This window comes from Manis javanica, chromosome 1 (assembly GCF_040802235.1).
Source record: "Manis javanica isolate MJ-LG chromosome 1, MJ_LKY, whole genome shotgun sequence".
NCBI classification, from domain to species: Eukaryota; Metazoa; Chordata; class Mammalia; order Pholidota; family Manidae; genus Manis; species Manis javanica.
Genome location: NC_133156.1, coordinates 164,443,366 through 164,460,384, shown reverse-complemented (window position 1 = coordinate 164,460,384; position 17,019 = coordinate 164,443,366). Strand labels below are relative to the sequence as shown.

The following is a 17,019-nucleotide window of genomic DNA, read 5'->3' as shown; positions in this document are numbered from 1 at the left end:
ACCGGATTACTCATCGTCTATAATGACTTGGCCGGATTCCGAGGCTATTCCTAGACGTGACGCTTGAGGCTTTGATTCTTTTCTTTGGTACCCTTTTTTTCTAATACCGAGAAATTACAGCCTAGGGCTCGCGGCGGCCCCGCCCCTACACGCTCCTCGCGCGGCACCCTGGGAAACGTAGTTCCCCGCCCTCGTCTTCCACTGTGCCCCCGCCCCGCGCCTCTGGGTTTCTCCGCGTGCGGGCGAGGGAGGCTCAGACCACACGATGCAGTCCTGGGAGCAGAAACCCGACAGCAGAAACCCCGGTTATGCCGTCACTAACAGGCAAGTCACTTAACCTGGGCACGCCTTGGTTTACTCATCTGTCAAATGGGAGGCAGTAATACAACACAGAATTGAAAGGTCAGTTGAGATTTAAAGTGTAAGCGCAGCAGTTCCCACGTTTGAAAAAAACGTCTCTGTCCAGTGTCTTTGTACTGCCCTTCAGTCTAGACTGACCACCAGGCTTCAGTAATCTTGGTCCCCAGGGCTTAACAGGGCTCTGGCATATAGTCAGCCACCACTTATTCTCTGCTTCTCAGTGTCCTCAACTGTAATAAGGGAATAAATACAGTGCCCACTTTAAAGGGTTGGGGTGATGAAATGAAATAATCCGGTAGGTGCTTGGTGCAGTGTCTGATCGAGGAAATGCTCTTCAAAAGCATTTTCACCCCTCCCAGCTCCAGGATGTGGCTGGCTTGGTAACTGAGGAAGGAATGGCTAATTCTCTGCAGTCTATGAACTTGGCAAAGACTACATCTCCTGAGAGTGGATTTGGTCGTGGCCATGTCCCTGTTGTCTAGACTAGTCTGGCACTTAGTAGGACCACGATAGATGTTGAATGAATTAATAAACACAACATTACCCCTGCTGTCCAGATGAGGGACCTCGCCATCTGAGAGGTCAAGTGACTTGCTCAAGGCTGCACACCTGGGCTACCTGAGGATGAAAACCAGATTTTCTCTCCTTGTCACACTCCCCCAAGCCCAACCCTGCCCCCACCTTACCCCACCCCCCCCCTCCACACACACACACACACACACACAGATATAGGAGAACCGGCTTCCACACTTTAGGCTCAGGAAATGTGCAGAACCTTGGTTTCCACTCTTGCTGGGACCTTGCTGGGAGGGGGATGCTCCCAGTCCAGGCCTAGTCCCACAGAGGAATTTGCTCCAGATTCTGTGAAGGGCAGGGCTAAGGGGCTGTTGGTTGGCGGGAACAAGCTGCCAGGTGTAGATGTACGTGGCTCCCAGTAGGGACAAGGGTGGGGAAGCTAGTTTTCACTACCCCTGGGGGAAAGTGGCCAAAATTCTTCAGGCAGGAGGTCAGGTCCCTGGCCATCTTGGCTGGACCCCTATCCAAGCACTGCATCCGCCCCTCACTCTCTCACCCCCTACTAGTTCCCCAAAGGAGGAAAGCTATTCTTGGCTTTTTCTAAAAGAGGTATTTGAAGCCATGAGCCAATTTTTTCCATTCCTAAGCTTGGGTATCATCTATTTCGGGCGTTTGTTGTTTTCCATGAGTCGCGAATGCCACTGTGAAGCCGGCCCTTCCTGGACAGCTAGCATGAGGGAGCAAGGCAGGAGTAAGGCGCGGCCAACAGTTAAAAATACTTCCCACTTCATTTCTCCTTTGAAAACAAAGCCCTGGGGGCCTTTTGCAACTGCTGAGCCTGGGAACAGAGCTTCCTAGGGCAGAAAACTGGCCGGACAGCAAACTGGCTATGTGTTGTTTCCTGTGTGCTCGGAATGCATGTGTGGGTCCCAGAAGGAGCAACAACACTGAGTTGCTGTGTGACCTTCGGTAACTTGCTTAATATCTCTGGGTCTGGTGGCCTCCTCCCTAAAAATAGGCTGGTGGACAGAAGATCTTGAATGGTCCCTCCTGCTCTGGGAGCTCCAGGTGAGAACCACCCCCAAGGCCAGGTTTTCTTCCTAGAACTGGGCCAGTAGGGGTACTAGGACACAGAGGCAGGAGGTAGAAGGCAGCTTTCCATTTAGTCTCTCAGAACACATTGTGAGTTCCCAAGCCCTGAAAGTGTTCTCAAGGGATCTAGAATTTTCTCCCAGGATTCATGTAATCACAAAAAGATTAAGCACCATCAGGAGATAAAATAAAGACACTGGTAGAGCCACACCATCACAGGCAGCCCTGACGTTGCCAGGAAGATCTGTGTTCTGACACTGAGGGATTGCCCAGGTCTACTGATGCGCAAAAAGCAAGTTGCAGAGAGGAGCAATTAGAATTGTATCACTTGTTTAAAAACACATCATAAAACAAAGCTACATATTTTTCTACACCATGGATACATATATTTATGGAAATACACAGGGAACGTTCAGGAAATTTTACCCAATCTAAGGGAACTGGATTTAGAGTAGTGTGTCAGAGAGGATGGATTTACTTGTAATGTTTTTTGTTGTTTAGTTTTTTGAATTTTTTTGTGGAGAAATAAAGAAAGACACCAAGACATTGAGGGGCCAGGTGACTTTTCTCAGGCTATCCTGGCTTGGGATCCTATGGTTGGAGGGTGGAGGCTTGGGAGATAGAGGCTTGAGCAATGGAAGTGTTTGTGCTGCTAGGGAGGCAAATGGAGATGCCTCTTCTGCAAGATCTACTAGCCGTTGTAAATTACTATTGCAAACAGTTGCCTCTGCAGGCAATTAAATTTAGATCATATTGTTCCCAGGTTGGCACAGGCAGGTGTTGACTTGCTGCAATTTTGCACAATAGCCACTGTCTCTAAGAATGTGCATGGCTGCCTGGATAGCCCTGTCCCGTGGCAGAATACAGAGCTGCTGTGTAAGGTAGTGAGTTTGTCAGGGCGATATCCAGTCCAGGATGGAGGGGTTGTCTAGACTGTGACCCTGAAGGTAGCATCCAGGTCTCCATCCCAATCCTTACAGAATGGACGAAGGTGGAACTGGAAGCCCAGTAAGCTTCCTGCTGACATTCTATCACAGTGCCTGCCACCGCAGCTCAGCTCTCCTGGAGAGCTTGTAAATGGTTCTTGTAAAGTGGGTGCACTGTTATAATCACCATTGTAATAATTATTCTGGGCAGTTATTAAACATTGTGGTTGGTGTGTCTATTGCCAAATCTACAGGTGCTGTAGGGAGCCAGGGGAGCCACAGTGTTGTCTGCTCTGGATTGAGCCTCTAGAGATCTTCCATCCTGGGACCACAGAACAGGGATCAGGGTTTCAGGGTCACCAACCTGCAGCCCTGCTCCATTTGTTTAGGGTGATGGGTGGGCAACAGTGGGTACAAACGGCTTTGGTGTGCACCTGGGTATGAGGGGCTCCTGGGCTATCTGTATTTCCAGCTTGTGCCTTGCTCCTGGGTTCCAGGCCTTGGTTCCAGCTACCAACCACACATCTTGCCAGCCCACCACTTCTTCACCATGTTCATGTCTTCCCCTTTGCTCTCTCTCCTCTTCAGGCATTGATCCCTGATTCTGGTAATGGTACTGCTAAGAGATGGCTGAAGGGAATGGTTCAGGAGGCCTGTTCTGGAGTCCAAAAGCCTGGGTTTAGTCCAGGCTTCACCACTTACCAGCTATGTTAGTTGGGCTAATTAAACCCCTAGTGCCTTGGTTTTACCCTACAAAATGAGGACAATCACGATGTGAAATGCATAGAGACGTTGTATTAAAACAAATCAACGAAAAAATTTAGTGCCTACTATGTAGGAACAAGGTTGAATGAAGTCCTAGCTAGCCACATGCTGAGACCTTAGGCTCATTTTTCAAATTGCAGTAAAATATACATAACATAAAATTGACCACTTTAACCATTTTAGAGCATACAGTGCAGTGGCATTAAGTATATTCACATTGTTGTGCAACCATCACTACTGTATATCTCCTGAACTTTTCCATCTTGCAAAACTGAATCTCTGACTTAATAAAAAATACCTCCCCATTTGCTCCTTACCTCAGTCCCTGCAACCACCATTCTATTATTTGTGTCTATGATTTTGATTTAAGTGACTCATGTAAGTGGAATCATTCAGTATTTGTCCTATTGTATCTGATTAATTTCACTTAGCACCTTTTAGAGGTTCATTCATGTTGCAGCATGTGTCAAGAGTTCCCTTCCCATTTTAAAGCTGAATATTTCATCCTATGAACTTGCAACAGTTATCCATGCAACCGTCCGACGGACACTGATTGCTTCCACCTTTTGGCTGTTGTGAATGATGTCATGAGTGGTTGGGCTCTCAGACCTGAGCCTCGGGTGTCCCCCTGCATGAGCATCCACAGCTGAGTTACTCCTCCCTCCATGAAAGCCTGGCTCCTCTGGTCCCCACTCCACCCTGAGCCTCACCCTCATCTCCCAAAGCAGGGGTCATACTCCTTCTTTGGACTGCTCACTTTGTAGCCGCCACTCTGTAAGTGGCCTACATGGACACTGGCCACTATGGGCAGACTTCCTTAACCAGGCATTTCTGGGACCCCACAGAACTTTGACCGAGGACTTGCCCTTTTGGGCTGAGCTCCTGGTTTAACAACTCTGGCTGGGTGGGAGTTGGAAAATGCCCACAACCCCATTCAAGTCAGTCAGAAGCACTTTGCTTACCTACCCAGCCCCCAGCCGCCTGCTGCCGAGCAAGTAGGGTTTTTCCAAGCCTCTAGTTTTACCTCCAGAGGCACAAGGCAGCTAAATTCCTGGGTGAGAAGCCTGTTTCAGGAGCCCGGCTTGGAGCCTTGGGAGGAGAGCACACTACAACTCCCAGAACTCCCCGGGCTCAGGGGCGGGCCCTGTTCCTAGAGGAAGAATCGGACCCACCAACCCGAGCCCCGAGCGGAGCGGGGGCGGTGCCCTAGCGAGGAGGGGTGGGGCTGAGAGGAGGCGGCCGGCCGGCTGCGCTGCAGACCAGTAGCGCGGAGAACCGCGCGCAGAGCGTCGTGGGCTGGCGCCGTTGGGATTTCGCCGGGCCATGGGTAAGCGGCCCTGCGGCCCAGCCGGGAGGGCGAGGGTACGGTGTCGGGTCTGCCTTGGCCCCCGTGGCCGTTGGTGGTGCTTTGAGGGCAGAGCAGGTCGGAGGCGGACTCTCGGGAGAGGGCGCCGGAGACCTACCCGGCCTGGGGCGCCAGCACCCTCCGCCCCTCCGGGGTGGGTGAGGCTGGGTGTCGGTGCGCGCCCTTCGGCAAAAGGACAGACGAAAAGTTTGGACGGCCAGGGGCTTCCCGGGCGTTTATTTCGAAACTCTTTCGTCGTCTCTTGGCTGAAATTCACCAAGTCCCGTTCTGTTCTGTCATCCCACTTCCTGCTGTGGTTTCAATCTCGAGCTGGCCTCAGCTAATTTGTTGTGACAGCTGTCCGCAGCAGTTTCTCTGCCCCCCCGCCCCCGCCCCGTCCCGTCCCGTCCCGCAGTTCTCAGAACCCGCGCGCCGAGAAGGGGCTCCCGGACGGCTGGGCGCACGGGGCGCTTTCCACCGCGGCCGCAGTTTCCTGAAAGTGACTCTGCGCGGGTTTTGAAGAACTTGCTCAATGCGCTTTGAAGAATCAACTGTTCCCCTTTCAGCAGAGGGGTGTGCAGATCCGTCGGCGGTTACCGGCTTCTCGCCCCCTACTCTGTGTTTTCTCTTTACTTTTTTGTTTTCTTCCTTTCATGTCTCCTGTCCACCCTGCTCTGTGCCCCGGCAGGAAAGAGGTAGCCCTTTTCGCTCTCCTTTTCTTCTGTCTTCTCTCCCCTCTGGTCTCCAGGAGGGGCAGGGGGGCGGCCCGGGGGCGGGGTGGGGAGGGGCAGAGCTGAAGCGCAGGCTGGAGCGAGCGAGCGAGCAAGGAGCGGTGCCTGGCTTCGCGCGCCCGGGAGCTGCGGGTTTGCCGCGTCTGGGTCGCTCCGCCGGGTGTGCAGGGGGCGCCGCCCGCCGGGTTCGCGTGCCCCAGCCCCGCCGACGCGCCGGACCGCTAGCATTCGGAGCTGCGGGTCTGGAGGCACTGCGTTGGCCGAGCCCAGCGTCCCTTTGTTTGTGGGGTCGTCAGCCGGCGAGAAGGGATCCGCGGGGCCAAGGGGAGGAAAACAGGTGCTTTTAACCTCTCCCCCCCACCCCCGAACACCACCGTCATGGGGCACTGGGAGTTTTGCGTCCACAAGCCCCAGTAGGGCAGAGGAGGGGTGGGAGATGGCGGCTAAAGGGTCGACCTCCCACAGTGCAGTTCTAGCGTCCATCAGAGCCCTGGGGACCCTCCGTGGCCTAGAGCATGGAGTGGCAGCGGTAGAGGACCTTGGGGAATCAGCCCCTCGTTCTTTGATTTACAGTCTGAAAATCTCTTGGGCTTAAAGACCCGCCCGAATCTGGCGGTGAGGGCAAGGCAGGCCTCCAGGTCCCCGCCCCCTCCCTCCCTGCCCCGTGGTCTTCAGTTCTCCCAGAGGTGAACTGGCCTGGGACTCGGCGGGCCTAGAGAAACCGTGGGGGGCGCTAGAAGGAAGTGGAAAAGCGGGAAGGCAGAAAAGTGCCCCATGCAGGGTCAGGCAGCCTCCCCACACTGTGCCTCTACTACTGGCCCACATTTTGGACAAGACACAGAAACTGGTTTCTCCATAGGTGGAATGGGAACACGAAGTAGAGTTCATAAGGACAGAGGAAACAGTGCATACACGGAGCTGTTACTGTTACCGTCAAATATCACCCAGACTTGGAGGAGAGGGCAGTAGGGATTCAGCCTCATCCTGGAAGGGGGTCTTTTAGGACATCCCAGTGCTAGCTAAAGAGGGACAGGAGTCCCAGTGGGGCTTCGGTGTTGGTAGTCCCACTGCTGCGTTTCCCCATACCCCCTGCCTTTCTGTATTTTTTCAAGGATGTCATCTTGGCCCAGTTGCTCCCAGACCCTGTTCCCCACCTGCCAGCTGAGACACTTAGGCAGGGCTGTGGCAGGAGCTGCACCCTGTGCCATTGGGAGTCCCATGTCCAGCTCATCTGTCCTCAGTGCTGACTGGAGCACAGCCTGGGCAGGTCCCCTCCCCAGACAGCCCATTGGAGAGAGTGCCACATGCAGACTCTGCCAGGCAGCTGGCTCCTGGGCCAGGGGTGGACTGGCTGCTTCAAAGGCTGTCTTTGTTTCAGCTCCAACTCTGGCTAAAAGAAACTTAAGCCAACAACCTCAGGCGAGGAGGTGGGGCCGTGTCTGCTGGTTGTTATTGAGGCTGCTGTTACCATTATTGTTGTAATTGACGCAGTGCTCCCAGTGGGTGACTTTTCATGAAAGGAAGTGTTACTTCCTTTCCATTACATCAAGGGTGAATGAGGCCGGGCAGAGAGAGAGAGAGAGAGAGAGGTGGTGCAGCCCATAGACTGGGTCACTGACAGGCTATGTAACCTTGAACTGGTCACAGCCCAAGCCCCTCTCTGGACATCAGGAGCCCCTGGTCAGTGCCAGGCTATGTAACCTTGAACTGGTCACAGCCCAAGCCCCTCTCTGGACATCAGGAGCCCCTGAGATCGAGGGCTCCACTGCAGCCCCGTGGCTGATGATGGGGTACCTGCTGTGTGCAGTACAAAGCTGTGAGCTGCCTTGGGGAGTGAGCAGGACAGGAAGACCTCATCTCATTGAGGAGTGTGTGCGCACTCTCAGACACTTGGCTGTGGTCTGTGAGGGAAGTCTTGTTTCTCACTTTGTTCTACTTAGAATGTTGCGCCCATGGGGTCTAGCACACCCACTTGATAGATGGGGAAACAGGCACAGAAGAAATGACTGACTTGGTAAAGATGCAATTGTATGGTGTCAGAGTCCCTTCCCCCCTTCCCCTCCTGCCACCCTCATCTGATTTCAGCATGCCACCTGGTAGGGCAGGGGCATGCTCCTGGTGGCAGATTGGTGCGAGTGATAGGGAGACAGCAGATCTACTCAGGGAAGGCGGACAAGTTTGTACCCTCAGAGCACAGATTAGGAACTTGGGGTGTTTGTACCCTCAGAGCACAGATAAGGAACTTGGGGTCTCCCTGTGCCCGTAGAACAACTCTACATCTCAGGATCCTGTGTCTTGGGACAGAGCGCTCTGGTTCTGAATCCCAGCTTTGCCACCAGTAAGCTGTGCGACCTCAGGCAAGTTACTGAACGTTTCGGAGCCTCAGGTACTATATCCATAAGAGGGAGGAAATAATACCATACCCACTGGGTAGCTGGGAAGATTCAGTGAGGCAGTGAACAGAATGCATAGTCCAAGGCCTCTGAGAGCACTGATTTGAGTTGGTGGAGTGGACAGTATGGGAAGAGAAGGAGGGGATGGCATGAGAACAAGTAGGCTTCAGGAAGCATCCTTTTTTTGACTGAAACTAACCTCTTCTCTGCTGTGGCCTTAGGATCTGGGGGTTAAGCTTGACTTCAGTGTGTGCCATGGAGTCAAACAAGTCAGATGCCTACACAGGAAAGGCCTTGGGTAATCCCCCTGCCTGGCACCCTGCCACCCCCACGCACTGCCCACTGAGTCCTGGTCACAAGGGCCCAGAGTTCATCACCAGCCCAGCCACCAGCCTCTCTCTGTCTCTTCCCAACATGAAATGAGGAAATGGCAGGGGCTGGGGAGTGAAATACTACTGTAGATTATCAAAGCTTTTGTCACACTGTTACCCAGGTGCCCAAAACTCAGGGTATAAGCTCAGCAGGAAGCACTCAGGGCCTTTCAGAAGGACCTTCAGTGGACCAGAAGCTGGGGAGACTTGTGGATCTGACAAAGATGCTGCAGTACAGAAAGGGCCCTGCAGAGCCGGGGGAGGGGCCCGCCCAGCTGTTCTGGGCCTGCTTTGGGAGGTGTGGGAGCTGCCAGCTGGGCAAGCACGAGGACACACTTGCACCTAATATAGGGGGTTTCAGACTTGGTTTTCCTACCAGAACCTTTTTCCAAGTGAAGATTTACATGCAACCCTGATCTACACTGGGGAAGGGAGGGATTTGGGCAGCTGAAATAGGGCAGAGGACACCCTGGAGAAGGAGGGAGAGGACTCTCCTTCCCTCATCTAAGGCTGTGGGAGTGGGGGCCCAGAAGACCCTACCAAGACAGACAGCACATTAGCCCTGGTTGAGAGAAAACAGAGACCAAGTTCATTTGGGGACTTGGCTGGACACAGAGATAGAGTGTTTCTCTTTGTGTCTCTAGTCAAGAGCTCCAATCCCTTTCCCACCTGGGGTTAAACAGCCCAGATTGATGACCTCCTTCCCAGGTAACCCGAGTGCCGACTCCTGGAGATCTTCCCTGAGTTTGGCTCAGGCAGAGCTCACCAACACCAGGACCAGGCAGAAGGGACCAGATACCCCTGGCCAGCTGGCTCGCAACTGGCTGCCCTCTTGAGATCCCCTGGGGAGCTGAATACTGATGCCCCTTGCAGGACCTTAATCACACTCAGTTGAGGGAGGCAGTCATCAATGTCTTTAAAATGCTCCCCGGGTGATTCTCATGGGCCCTGGTCTTACCTTCTCATTTTTCTGAGGTCCGTGGCAGTGACTTGCCAGGGTCACACAGTTTGCAGGGAGCTCCAGTGAGAAGCCCTGGTCACACACTACACTCAGAAACTGAGGACAGAGAGAGTTGTATGCTAAGAATCTGAGCCAGTAGGAAAGAAAAGAGAGAGACAAAGGAGAAAAGCTGGGGCAGCAAGCACTCCAGTGACCCGGAAGACTTCAGGAATTCACAGGACCGAGCAAATGACTCAAGGGGCTTTTGGTCCCATTTCACAGAGGGGAAGACTGAGGCACATACTCACTCAGAACTTGGCTGAAAAGGTATCAAGCTGGGGGGATCAGTTGTTAGCTAACATCCAGTTATTTCTGGATATCGAAATAAGATATTGAGGTATTGAATGGTCAGAAGCCAGCCCAAGAGGGCAGCCTGGGTGTCTGTCTTTGATAAGCATAGGACTGGCTTCTCTTGCAAGCTCATATGGGCTCTTCATCAAGGACTTACAAATTTTGGTGACAAGCACAGCAGCCACAGAAGTGGCAAGGCCAGCCCCCTGGACAGGCAGCCAGACACCTTGTTTTGGATCCTGGTCCCCCAAGGAGACACGCAATTTCATTTCTCTGACTTCAGTTTCCTTTAAAGTGTGGCCCCTTTAAAATGGGGTCCTTTTTGGAACTGAATGAGAGATAGTACATGACAAGCCAGGGCCAGCCAAGTGTCTGCAGGGTGTGAGCAGTGAGCAGTGTGCTTGTGTGAACAAGCACTGAAGGTGCTTCCAGCCGCATGGGTCCTGTCGGTGTGGATGTGTTGTTAGAGAGATTCTTCTGTCTGGGATGGAGGAGGATCTCTCAGGTGCCCAGCAGTGAGGATTTCCTGGGCTGGAGCAAACCAGGAGAATGACAGTTCATACTAGATTAACAAAAAGAAAAAAGGAAGAAAAAGGCATGGGTTCCTGGTCCTGGGCAGCTGCCAGCCCATGGGTGTGTATGTGGCCTGAGGCAGTCTGCAATGGGTGCTGGCTTGCATTTCTCCAGCTCAGGGCTGCCTTAGTAAAACTGAGCCTCTGGCCCCTCCTGCCCTCCATGCACTTTCTGGGAAACTCGCTCCTTCTGGCTTACCTGGTATCTCCAGGCGGGTGGTCACTGGGAGGCCTCCTCAAACTGTCAGGAAGCCAGACAAATGGCAGACAGTTCAGTCCTGATGGCTGTGAATAGCCAAGGATGGCCAGGAGAGGCAGGAGCTCTGTGCTTGATGGGGCTGAGGAAGGCCACCCAGAGGAAGTGACTTGTCAGGTGAGACCGGAAGGGTCACCTGCCCCTTGCAGGTGAGGGGAGCCTAACTAGGGGCACTTAGAACTCTGCAGGCCCAAGGAAAAGTCGGACACATCACGAACGGGAACTTACTCTCTTCTTGATTATTCCTGGAGGATCTGTGGTCCAGGCACCCCCAGGTGCTTTCCCAGGGAGCCTCAGCATCTTTCCCGATTCTACTGAGTTGCTGCAAAAACTTTCTACCTGAATGTGGGGCAGGTTTTGGAGAAAGGATTTCCCTAAGCTCCATGGCCCCAACCCAGCCTCCTCTCACTTGACATTGAGGTGGTTTAGGGTTTCCTTCAAAGGTGTGGGGAGAGGGCTGGAACAGAGGAAGGAACAGCAGTGAGTGTGGGGCCTGGCTGGAAGTGGACACGGGAGAGGAGGGAGAGCAGAGGGACTCAGGGTACGTCTGCATGTGCAGGTGCATTTAGAGGGCTGGCCTGCACACAGCGGGACGGTGGGCAGAGAGCTGCTGCAGAAGGAAGGGGAGGCCCATCCCCACCTGGCAGATTCAGATGCCACCTCTCCCAGGACACCTCTCCTCACCTCCAACCTGCCTGCCTGTATCTCAAGTGCTCTCTCTCTTTCCTTCCCCTTTCTCCCTCCTTTCCCTTCTCTCTTTGCAGCACCTCCTGTTAAAGGGAAAAGGAAGCCATCAGAGGGGGGTGACCCCCTAGACTCACCACTGTACCCTCTCCCCAATGGTGATCAGAGCAGGAGCCAGAGCCCTGCCCAGCTGGAGGTGAGTCGGGCGACCTCCAGGGCCCCCCTACCCTGCCTGTCCACAGCCTCCCGTGTGACCTTGGAGACCCCCGGACTCTCAGGAGGGAGATGTGTTCCCCACCCTCCACGCGCAGAGCCAGGAGAGGCCCACTGGGTAGGCAGGAGGAGGGGTTGCAGTCTTACTTTTCCTGACAGAACCCTTTTATCAAATGAAGATTACCTGGAACCCTAATCTATAAAACAGATAAAAGCACAAATCTCTGATGTAAAACTGCACCTGCTTCCACCCATCCATATGTCTGATGTGGACATTAACGCCACTCAGTGAGGCCAGCCAGGTCATTGTGATTTGCGCATTGAAGGGATGCACCAGAGGAGCCTCATACCCTTCGTTTCCCTATTTGCTGTGATGGCACTGTCTGGAGTGGGCATCCTAATTCATATGGAAAAGTTGTTGGACATAGTAACAGTTTCTAACATGGGCTTCAGAGAAGAGGAGTGGGAGCAAATTCATCGAAGAGCAGTAAGGAACTGGCAGGGAGTTTTATGGTTTATCAGAGGTCTTTGATAAGTCATAAACTCTGAAATGGTGCTTGAAGCGAGTATTTGGGGAACACATGGCCGTCTGTGCTGCTCTAGTCCCAGATGGTTTATGTCCTTCTGGTGTTTGGGGCCTCCCCAGCCAGGACCTGGGAGCTGTCTGTCCTCTGAACCCTCTGCCCCAGCCCAGCCATACCCCTGCTCTGAGACGCCAGACAGATGCACAGCATCTGCAGAAACTGCCTGTGCGGGAGCAGAACCCAGATGTCCTGTGCGTCTGTCAGAAGTATGCCGGAAACCCAGGGCAGGGCTTCACCTCCCTGAATTCAGCACACAGTCTGGCGAGTCAGAAAGTCAGGCCACCACTGCAAAGCCTGGCAGGGTGACCCCACAGTGCCAGAGAGCACCAAGTACCTTTGTTCCTTCCTCTCTGACCACAGAGCATGCCCCCAGGAACTCACTGTGTGGTAAAGGAGCTGAGATGTGGATGTAACAAATCTAGAGCAAAATAAAGAAGCCATCTGTCTGGAGAGGCCTGAAGGAGGTTCAGGGTCACTTTTCTGGCTGTCTCCGGAGCCAGGCCTCTGCGGACTCTGACTCGGGGTCCTGGTCATTAATGCTGGTAACTGTGCCTGCGTGATGCCAGAAACAGTCACCCCAGCCCAGGGCAGTAGGCTGGGGGAATGGGGGGGTCTGCTCCCTCCTGCGGGAGCCTGGGGTTGTGGAACACCACCTCCTTCTTCCCCAGCAGCCAGTGGTACTGCCCATCTCCAGCCACCCACCAACTGGGGGCTTCTCCCAATGCCTCCTGTTCTTTCCCCAGGACTCCCCCGAGGCAGGCGGGGAGCGGGAGGAGGAGCAGGCCTTCCTGGTCAGCCTCTACAAGTTCATGAAGGAGCGACACACGCCCATCGAGAGGGTGCCCCATCTCGGCTTCAAGCAGAGTGCGTCCCTGGGGTGCAGGCAGGGAGGGGGAGCCTGGCAGAGGGCCCTACACAGGCAGGGCAGTGGGGAAAGCACCTCCACTCTGGGTGACCCTGGACGCTCCCAGCCTGAAGGGGTTACACCTAGAAAGGGCTCTCCCCTCTCCGCACAAGGCGCAGGGCTGCAAGGGCAGGGCCACTGGGCCCCCAGCACACAGAGCCCGGCCTGGCTGGCCATTGCAGTGGCCCTGTGTGGGGACGTGCTGGCTCTGTGCCTGCTTGACAGGGCCATGGGGATGGGCTGCCAGCTGTCCCTCCTCCTGCAGAGGCTGACAGTGGCCCTGCCCCCTTCTCTCCAGTTAACCTGTGGAAGATCTACAAGGCAGTGGAGAAGCTGGGGGCCTATGAGATGGTAAGGAAGGTGCCTCTGAGAGCTCAGCATGCTGCCTCTCCCCACTGCACCCTGCACTCTGTCAGAGCTGGGGAAGAGGCTGAGCCCCACAGAGCTGTCCCTGCCTCCCGACAGCATCTGGAGCGGAAACCCTTCCCCAGCTCTCCCGTGTGCTGCAGGAAGGAGGGGCCCACCTTGCCCACTGCTACTTTGCTGCTCCAAGCAAGTACTCTGCTCGCATCTGCCCCGTCCTCCCTGTGTGTGGAAAGCTCCTTGGGCCAGCAGTCAGACCATGGCCTCTGGGAGGGAGTCTGGCCAGGACCAGCAGCCCCCTCACCCCCACCCCCCACCCCCCTAGCTCTTGCTGCTGGAAGAGCGGCTGCAAAGCTGCGGGCCTTGACTGTCCCTGCCAAGTGGGGCTCTGGGGCTGCAAGGACCCCGGCACGCCCCTCACATGGTACCTTTGCAGGTGACCGGCCGCCGCCTCTGGAAGAACGTGTATGACGAGCTGGGGGGCAGCCCTGGCAGCACGAGCGCAGCCACTTGCACGCGCCGCCACTACGAGAGGTGCGGTGGGGGCCTGGTCACAGGCACCTCACCTTCCAGGCCAGGATTGCAGGGGGCTCGGGTGGGGGTGCAGGGAGAACGGGGCATGTGCATGCGCCTGTGGTCACAGCCCAGAGGTCCGGCAGGGGCACCAGGTGGCAGGCCTCCTGGATGAGGAAGAAGAGCTTGGGCCCCAGCAGCTGTGGGTTGTCTGCACGCTTTCTGGGGAGGAGCCAGGTGGGCCTGGGGAGGTGGAGGGTGTGGCACACCCATCAGGCCTGGCCTCCTGGTGGACATGCCTGACTCCTCCTCAGGCTGGTCCTCCCTTATGTGCGGCACCTGAAGGGGGAGGACGACAAGCCACTGCCCGCCTCCAAGCCCAGGAAGCAATACAAGATGGCCAAGGAGCCTCGGGGGGATGACAGGGCCACTGAGAGGCCAAAGAAGGCCAAGGAGGAGAAGCAGGTAGACCAGGTGAGCTCTGAGCCTGGAGGCCACCAGCTGACCCTGGGCCTCCCTGTCCCCTGCTTCTCGCAGCCCCCTACTTGTCCTCATCATGGCCAGAGAGCTGCCCAGAATGCCCAGAACACGCTCTGAGGGCTCCAGGGCTCCTGTGACAGCTGCATAATCTGTCACTGCCCAGGGGCCCTCACTGGAGTCCATAGTCTGCCCCATTCACTGGGCCCCATGTCCCAATACCAGGCTGTGTCCCTTCAGAAGACAGAACACCTTTAAAATTTTTGCACAAAGGCATTAGGAGGTAAGCAGAGGCTCCTGGGTACCCCCCTGGAACCCTGCCATCCCCACATCAGGATGCATGGCTCATACCCAGCTGAGACATGGCCTTTTCTCATCCTAGATGATGCCAGGAAAGACCAAAAAAGATGCCACCATTGACCTGGCACAGCTTCCCAGCCAAGAGCTCCCCAGGAATGGCACAGAACAGGCAGGCACAGCCCCTGGATCCTCCCTGCCCTTCGTGGGTGCCAGCAGCTGCCCTGAAGCCTACAAGCAGCTCCTGTCCAGCTTCTACTGCAAAGGGATACATGGCATCATGTCACCACTGGCCAAAAAGAAGCTCCTGGCCCAAGTGAGCAAGGTTGAGGCCTTGCAGTGCCAGGAGGAGGGCTGTCACCATGGGGCAGGTGGCCCAAATGGGGAGCCCCAGGCATCCTCAGCCGTTCTCAGCCCGGATTGTTCCCCGAGTTCTGGAGGACCAGCTGAAAACTCCAGGCACCAGCTGACCCCTCAGGAGAGACTGCAGGCCTCTGGTGGCAGCCTCAGGGAGGAGGCTCAAGCTGGACCCCACATGCCAGCTCCCATCTTCACTGGCTGTTTCCATGCCTACCCCACCAAGGTGGTGAAACCTGTCAGCCAACATCCCCGGGACTTCTTCCCCAGTCTTAAAGATGGGGTGCTACTGGGGCCCCCTGGCAAAGAGGAAGGGCTGCCGGTCAAAGAGCCCCAGCTGGTGTGGGGTGGGAATGCCAGCCGGCCTTCTGCATTCCACAAAGGTGGCTCCAGAAAGGGCAGCCTCTACCCTAAGCCCAAAGCCTGCTGGGTGTCCCCCATGGCCAAGGTCCCTGCTGAGAGCCCCATGCCCCTACCCAACTTCCCAAGCAGCCCTGGCTTGAGCAACAAGCGCAGCCTGGAGGAAGAGGGCTTTGCCCATAGTGGCAAAAAACTGCGGGCAGTGTCTCCCTTTCTTAAGGAGGTAGATGCCAAGGAGTGTGGGGCCAAATCCGTGGGGCCAGGTTTGGCCGTCTCCTGTCTGCTGGGCCCAGCCCTGGGGCCTGCCCTCCCGGACGCCTACAGGGGCACCATGCTGCGCTGCCCACTGAACTTTGCTGGCACCCCAGACCCTTTAAAGGCCCAGGCCACACTCCCCTTCAGCCCCCTGGTCATCCCAGCCTTCCCGGCCCACTTCCTGGCCACTACAGCCCCCTCACCCATGGCCACTGGCCTGATGCACTTCCCACCAGCATCCTTTGACAGTGCTCTCCGCCACAGATTCTGCCCGGCCTCATCTGCCTGGCATGTGCCGCCTGCCACAACCTATGCAGCACCCCACTTCTTCCCCCTCAACACCAAACTGTAGGGTGGATCCTGCAGAGCTGCACTGTGCTGTGGCGGGTCTGATGCCGCCTGAGGGTAGGTGCTGCCAGGGAGCTTGGCTGCAGCCCATTCCCCGCAAGTGCCCAGCTGTGCCCCATGCAGAAATGGGCCTCTGGGCCCAAAGAGAAAGGGAGTGGGGAAACTGGGTTTATCTCAAAGCAGCAGCCCAAGCCTGAGATAGGGGGCCCAGTTGTTGCAAGGCCTTGGGAGAAGATGGCGCGGGGCTGGCAGTGACCAGCTGGGCCCCCCAGAGCAGAAGCCAGAATGGGGTGAAGGGCTGAGGAGCTGGATGGCAGCTTGGAGTGTCCAGGCTGCCCATGGACAATCCAATAAAAGACCAGTGTGAATCCAGCCCTAAGGTGTACATAGTTCAGACCTTCATAAGGGCAGGTGGGATGGGGGCATGCTTGTGGGCACGGTGCCATTGTAGGGTGGGGAGAACATTTGTTTGATCTGCAGGGCTGCCACCCACTCAAGAGCAGGACACAAAGCAGACAGCCTCCTGCTACACTTAAGCAGGCTGTGCCATTTGTCCTGTGCCTTTGATCCACTTTCTTAGGCAGCCTCAGGACACCCGTCTTTACCTTCTTAAGGGGACAGGTGGGGGCCTGAGGCTTGGAGGGCCAGTGATTTCCAGCAGATCAGTGACAGGAGAGCCATGCACTGGGATGTGACTCCAGTGCTCTAGGCCCCGCCCCAGGCTGGCTGTAATCCTGGGGACCATGTGAGGGAGCAGGAAGCCCAGTGGTGGACGTAGGCCTAGGGGCCTGCTGCTGAATCCTGGCAAGCGGCCACTTCACCCCAACTTGCCTGCCACACATGGGTGGCCAGGAGGTTCCCACTGGGGGCACCTGGAGGGAAGGGTCAGCATCTCATCTGGGCATCAGTGTGGTTTCAAATTGGGTTGCAACGGGGGTCCTGCAGCCTAACACCCTCCTTCCTCCAGGCTCTAGCTGGGGAGCAGTGGAGGCCTCGTCTCAGTTGGGGGGTGATTCAGAGGCATCACTCCCCTGCCTATAAGCTGC

At 55.7% G+C, this 17,019-nt stretch overlaps 1 protein-coding gene across 7 annotated transcripts; it reads left to right on the top strand.

Moving 5' to 3' along the window:
* Positions 1-301: 301 nt before the first annotated feature.
* ARID5A (AT-rich interaction domain 5A) lies at positions 302-16,345 on the top strand. 7 transcript variants are annotated; one of them, XM_036994618.2, is made up of 8 exons: positions 302-324; positions 11,383-11,498; positions 12,843-12,963; positions 13,302-13,354; positions 13,469-13,555; positions 13,803-13,900; positions 14,194-14,353; positions 14,739-16,345. In XM_036994618.2, exons 1-8 carry the CDS (start codon positions 309-311, stop codon positions 15,975-15,977), a joined length of 1,890 nt encoding a protein of 629 aa, XP_036850513.1. In that variant the 5' UTR covers positions 302-308; the 3' UTR covers positions 15,978-16,345. The 7 variants fall into 7 exon arrangements, with proteins under 7 accessions (XP_036850513.1, XP_017522669.1, XP_073096446.1 ...); XM_017667180.3 differs by lacking the exon at positions 302-324 and adding an exon at positions 4,849-4,986; XM_073240345.1 differs by lacking the exon at positions 302-324 and adding an exon at positions 5,060-5,699.
* The last annotated feature ends 674 nt before the right edge of the window (positions 16,346-17,019 follow it).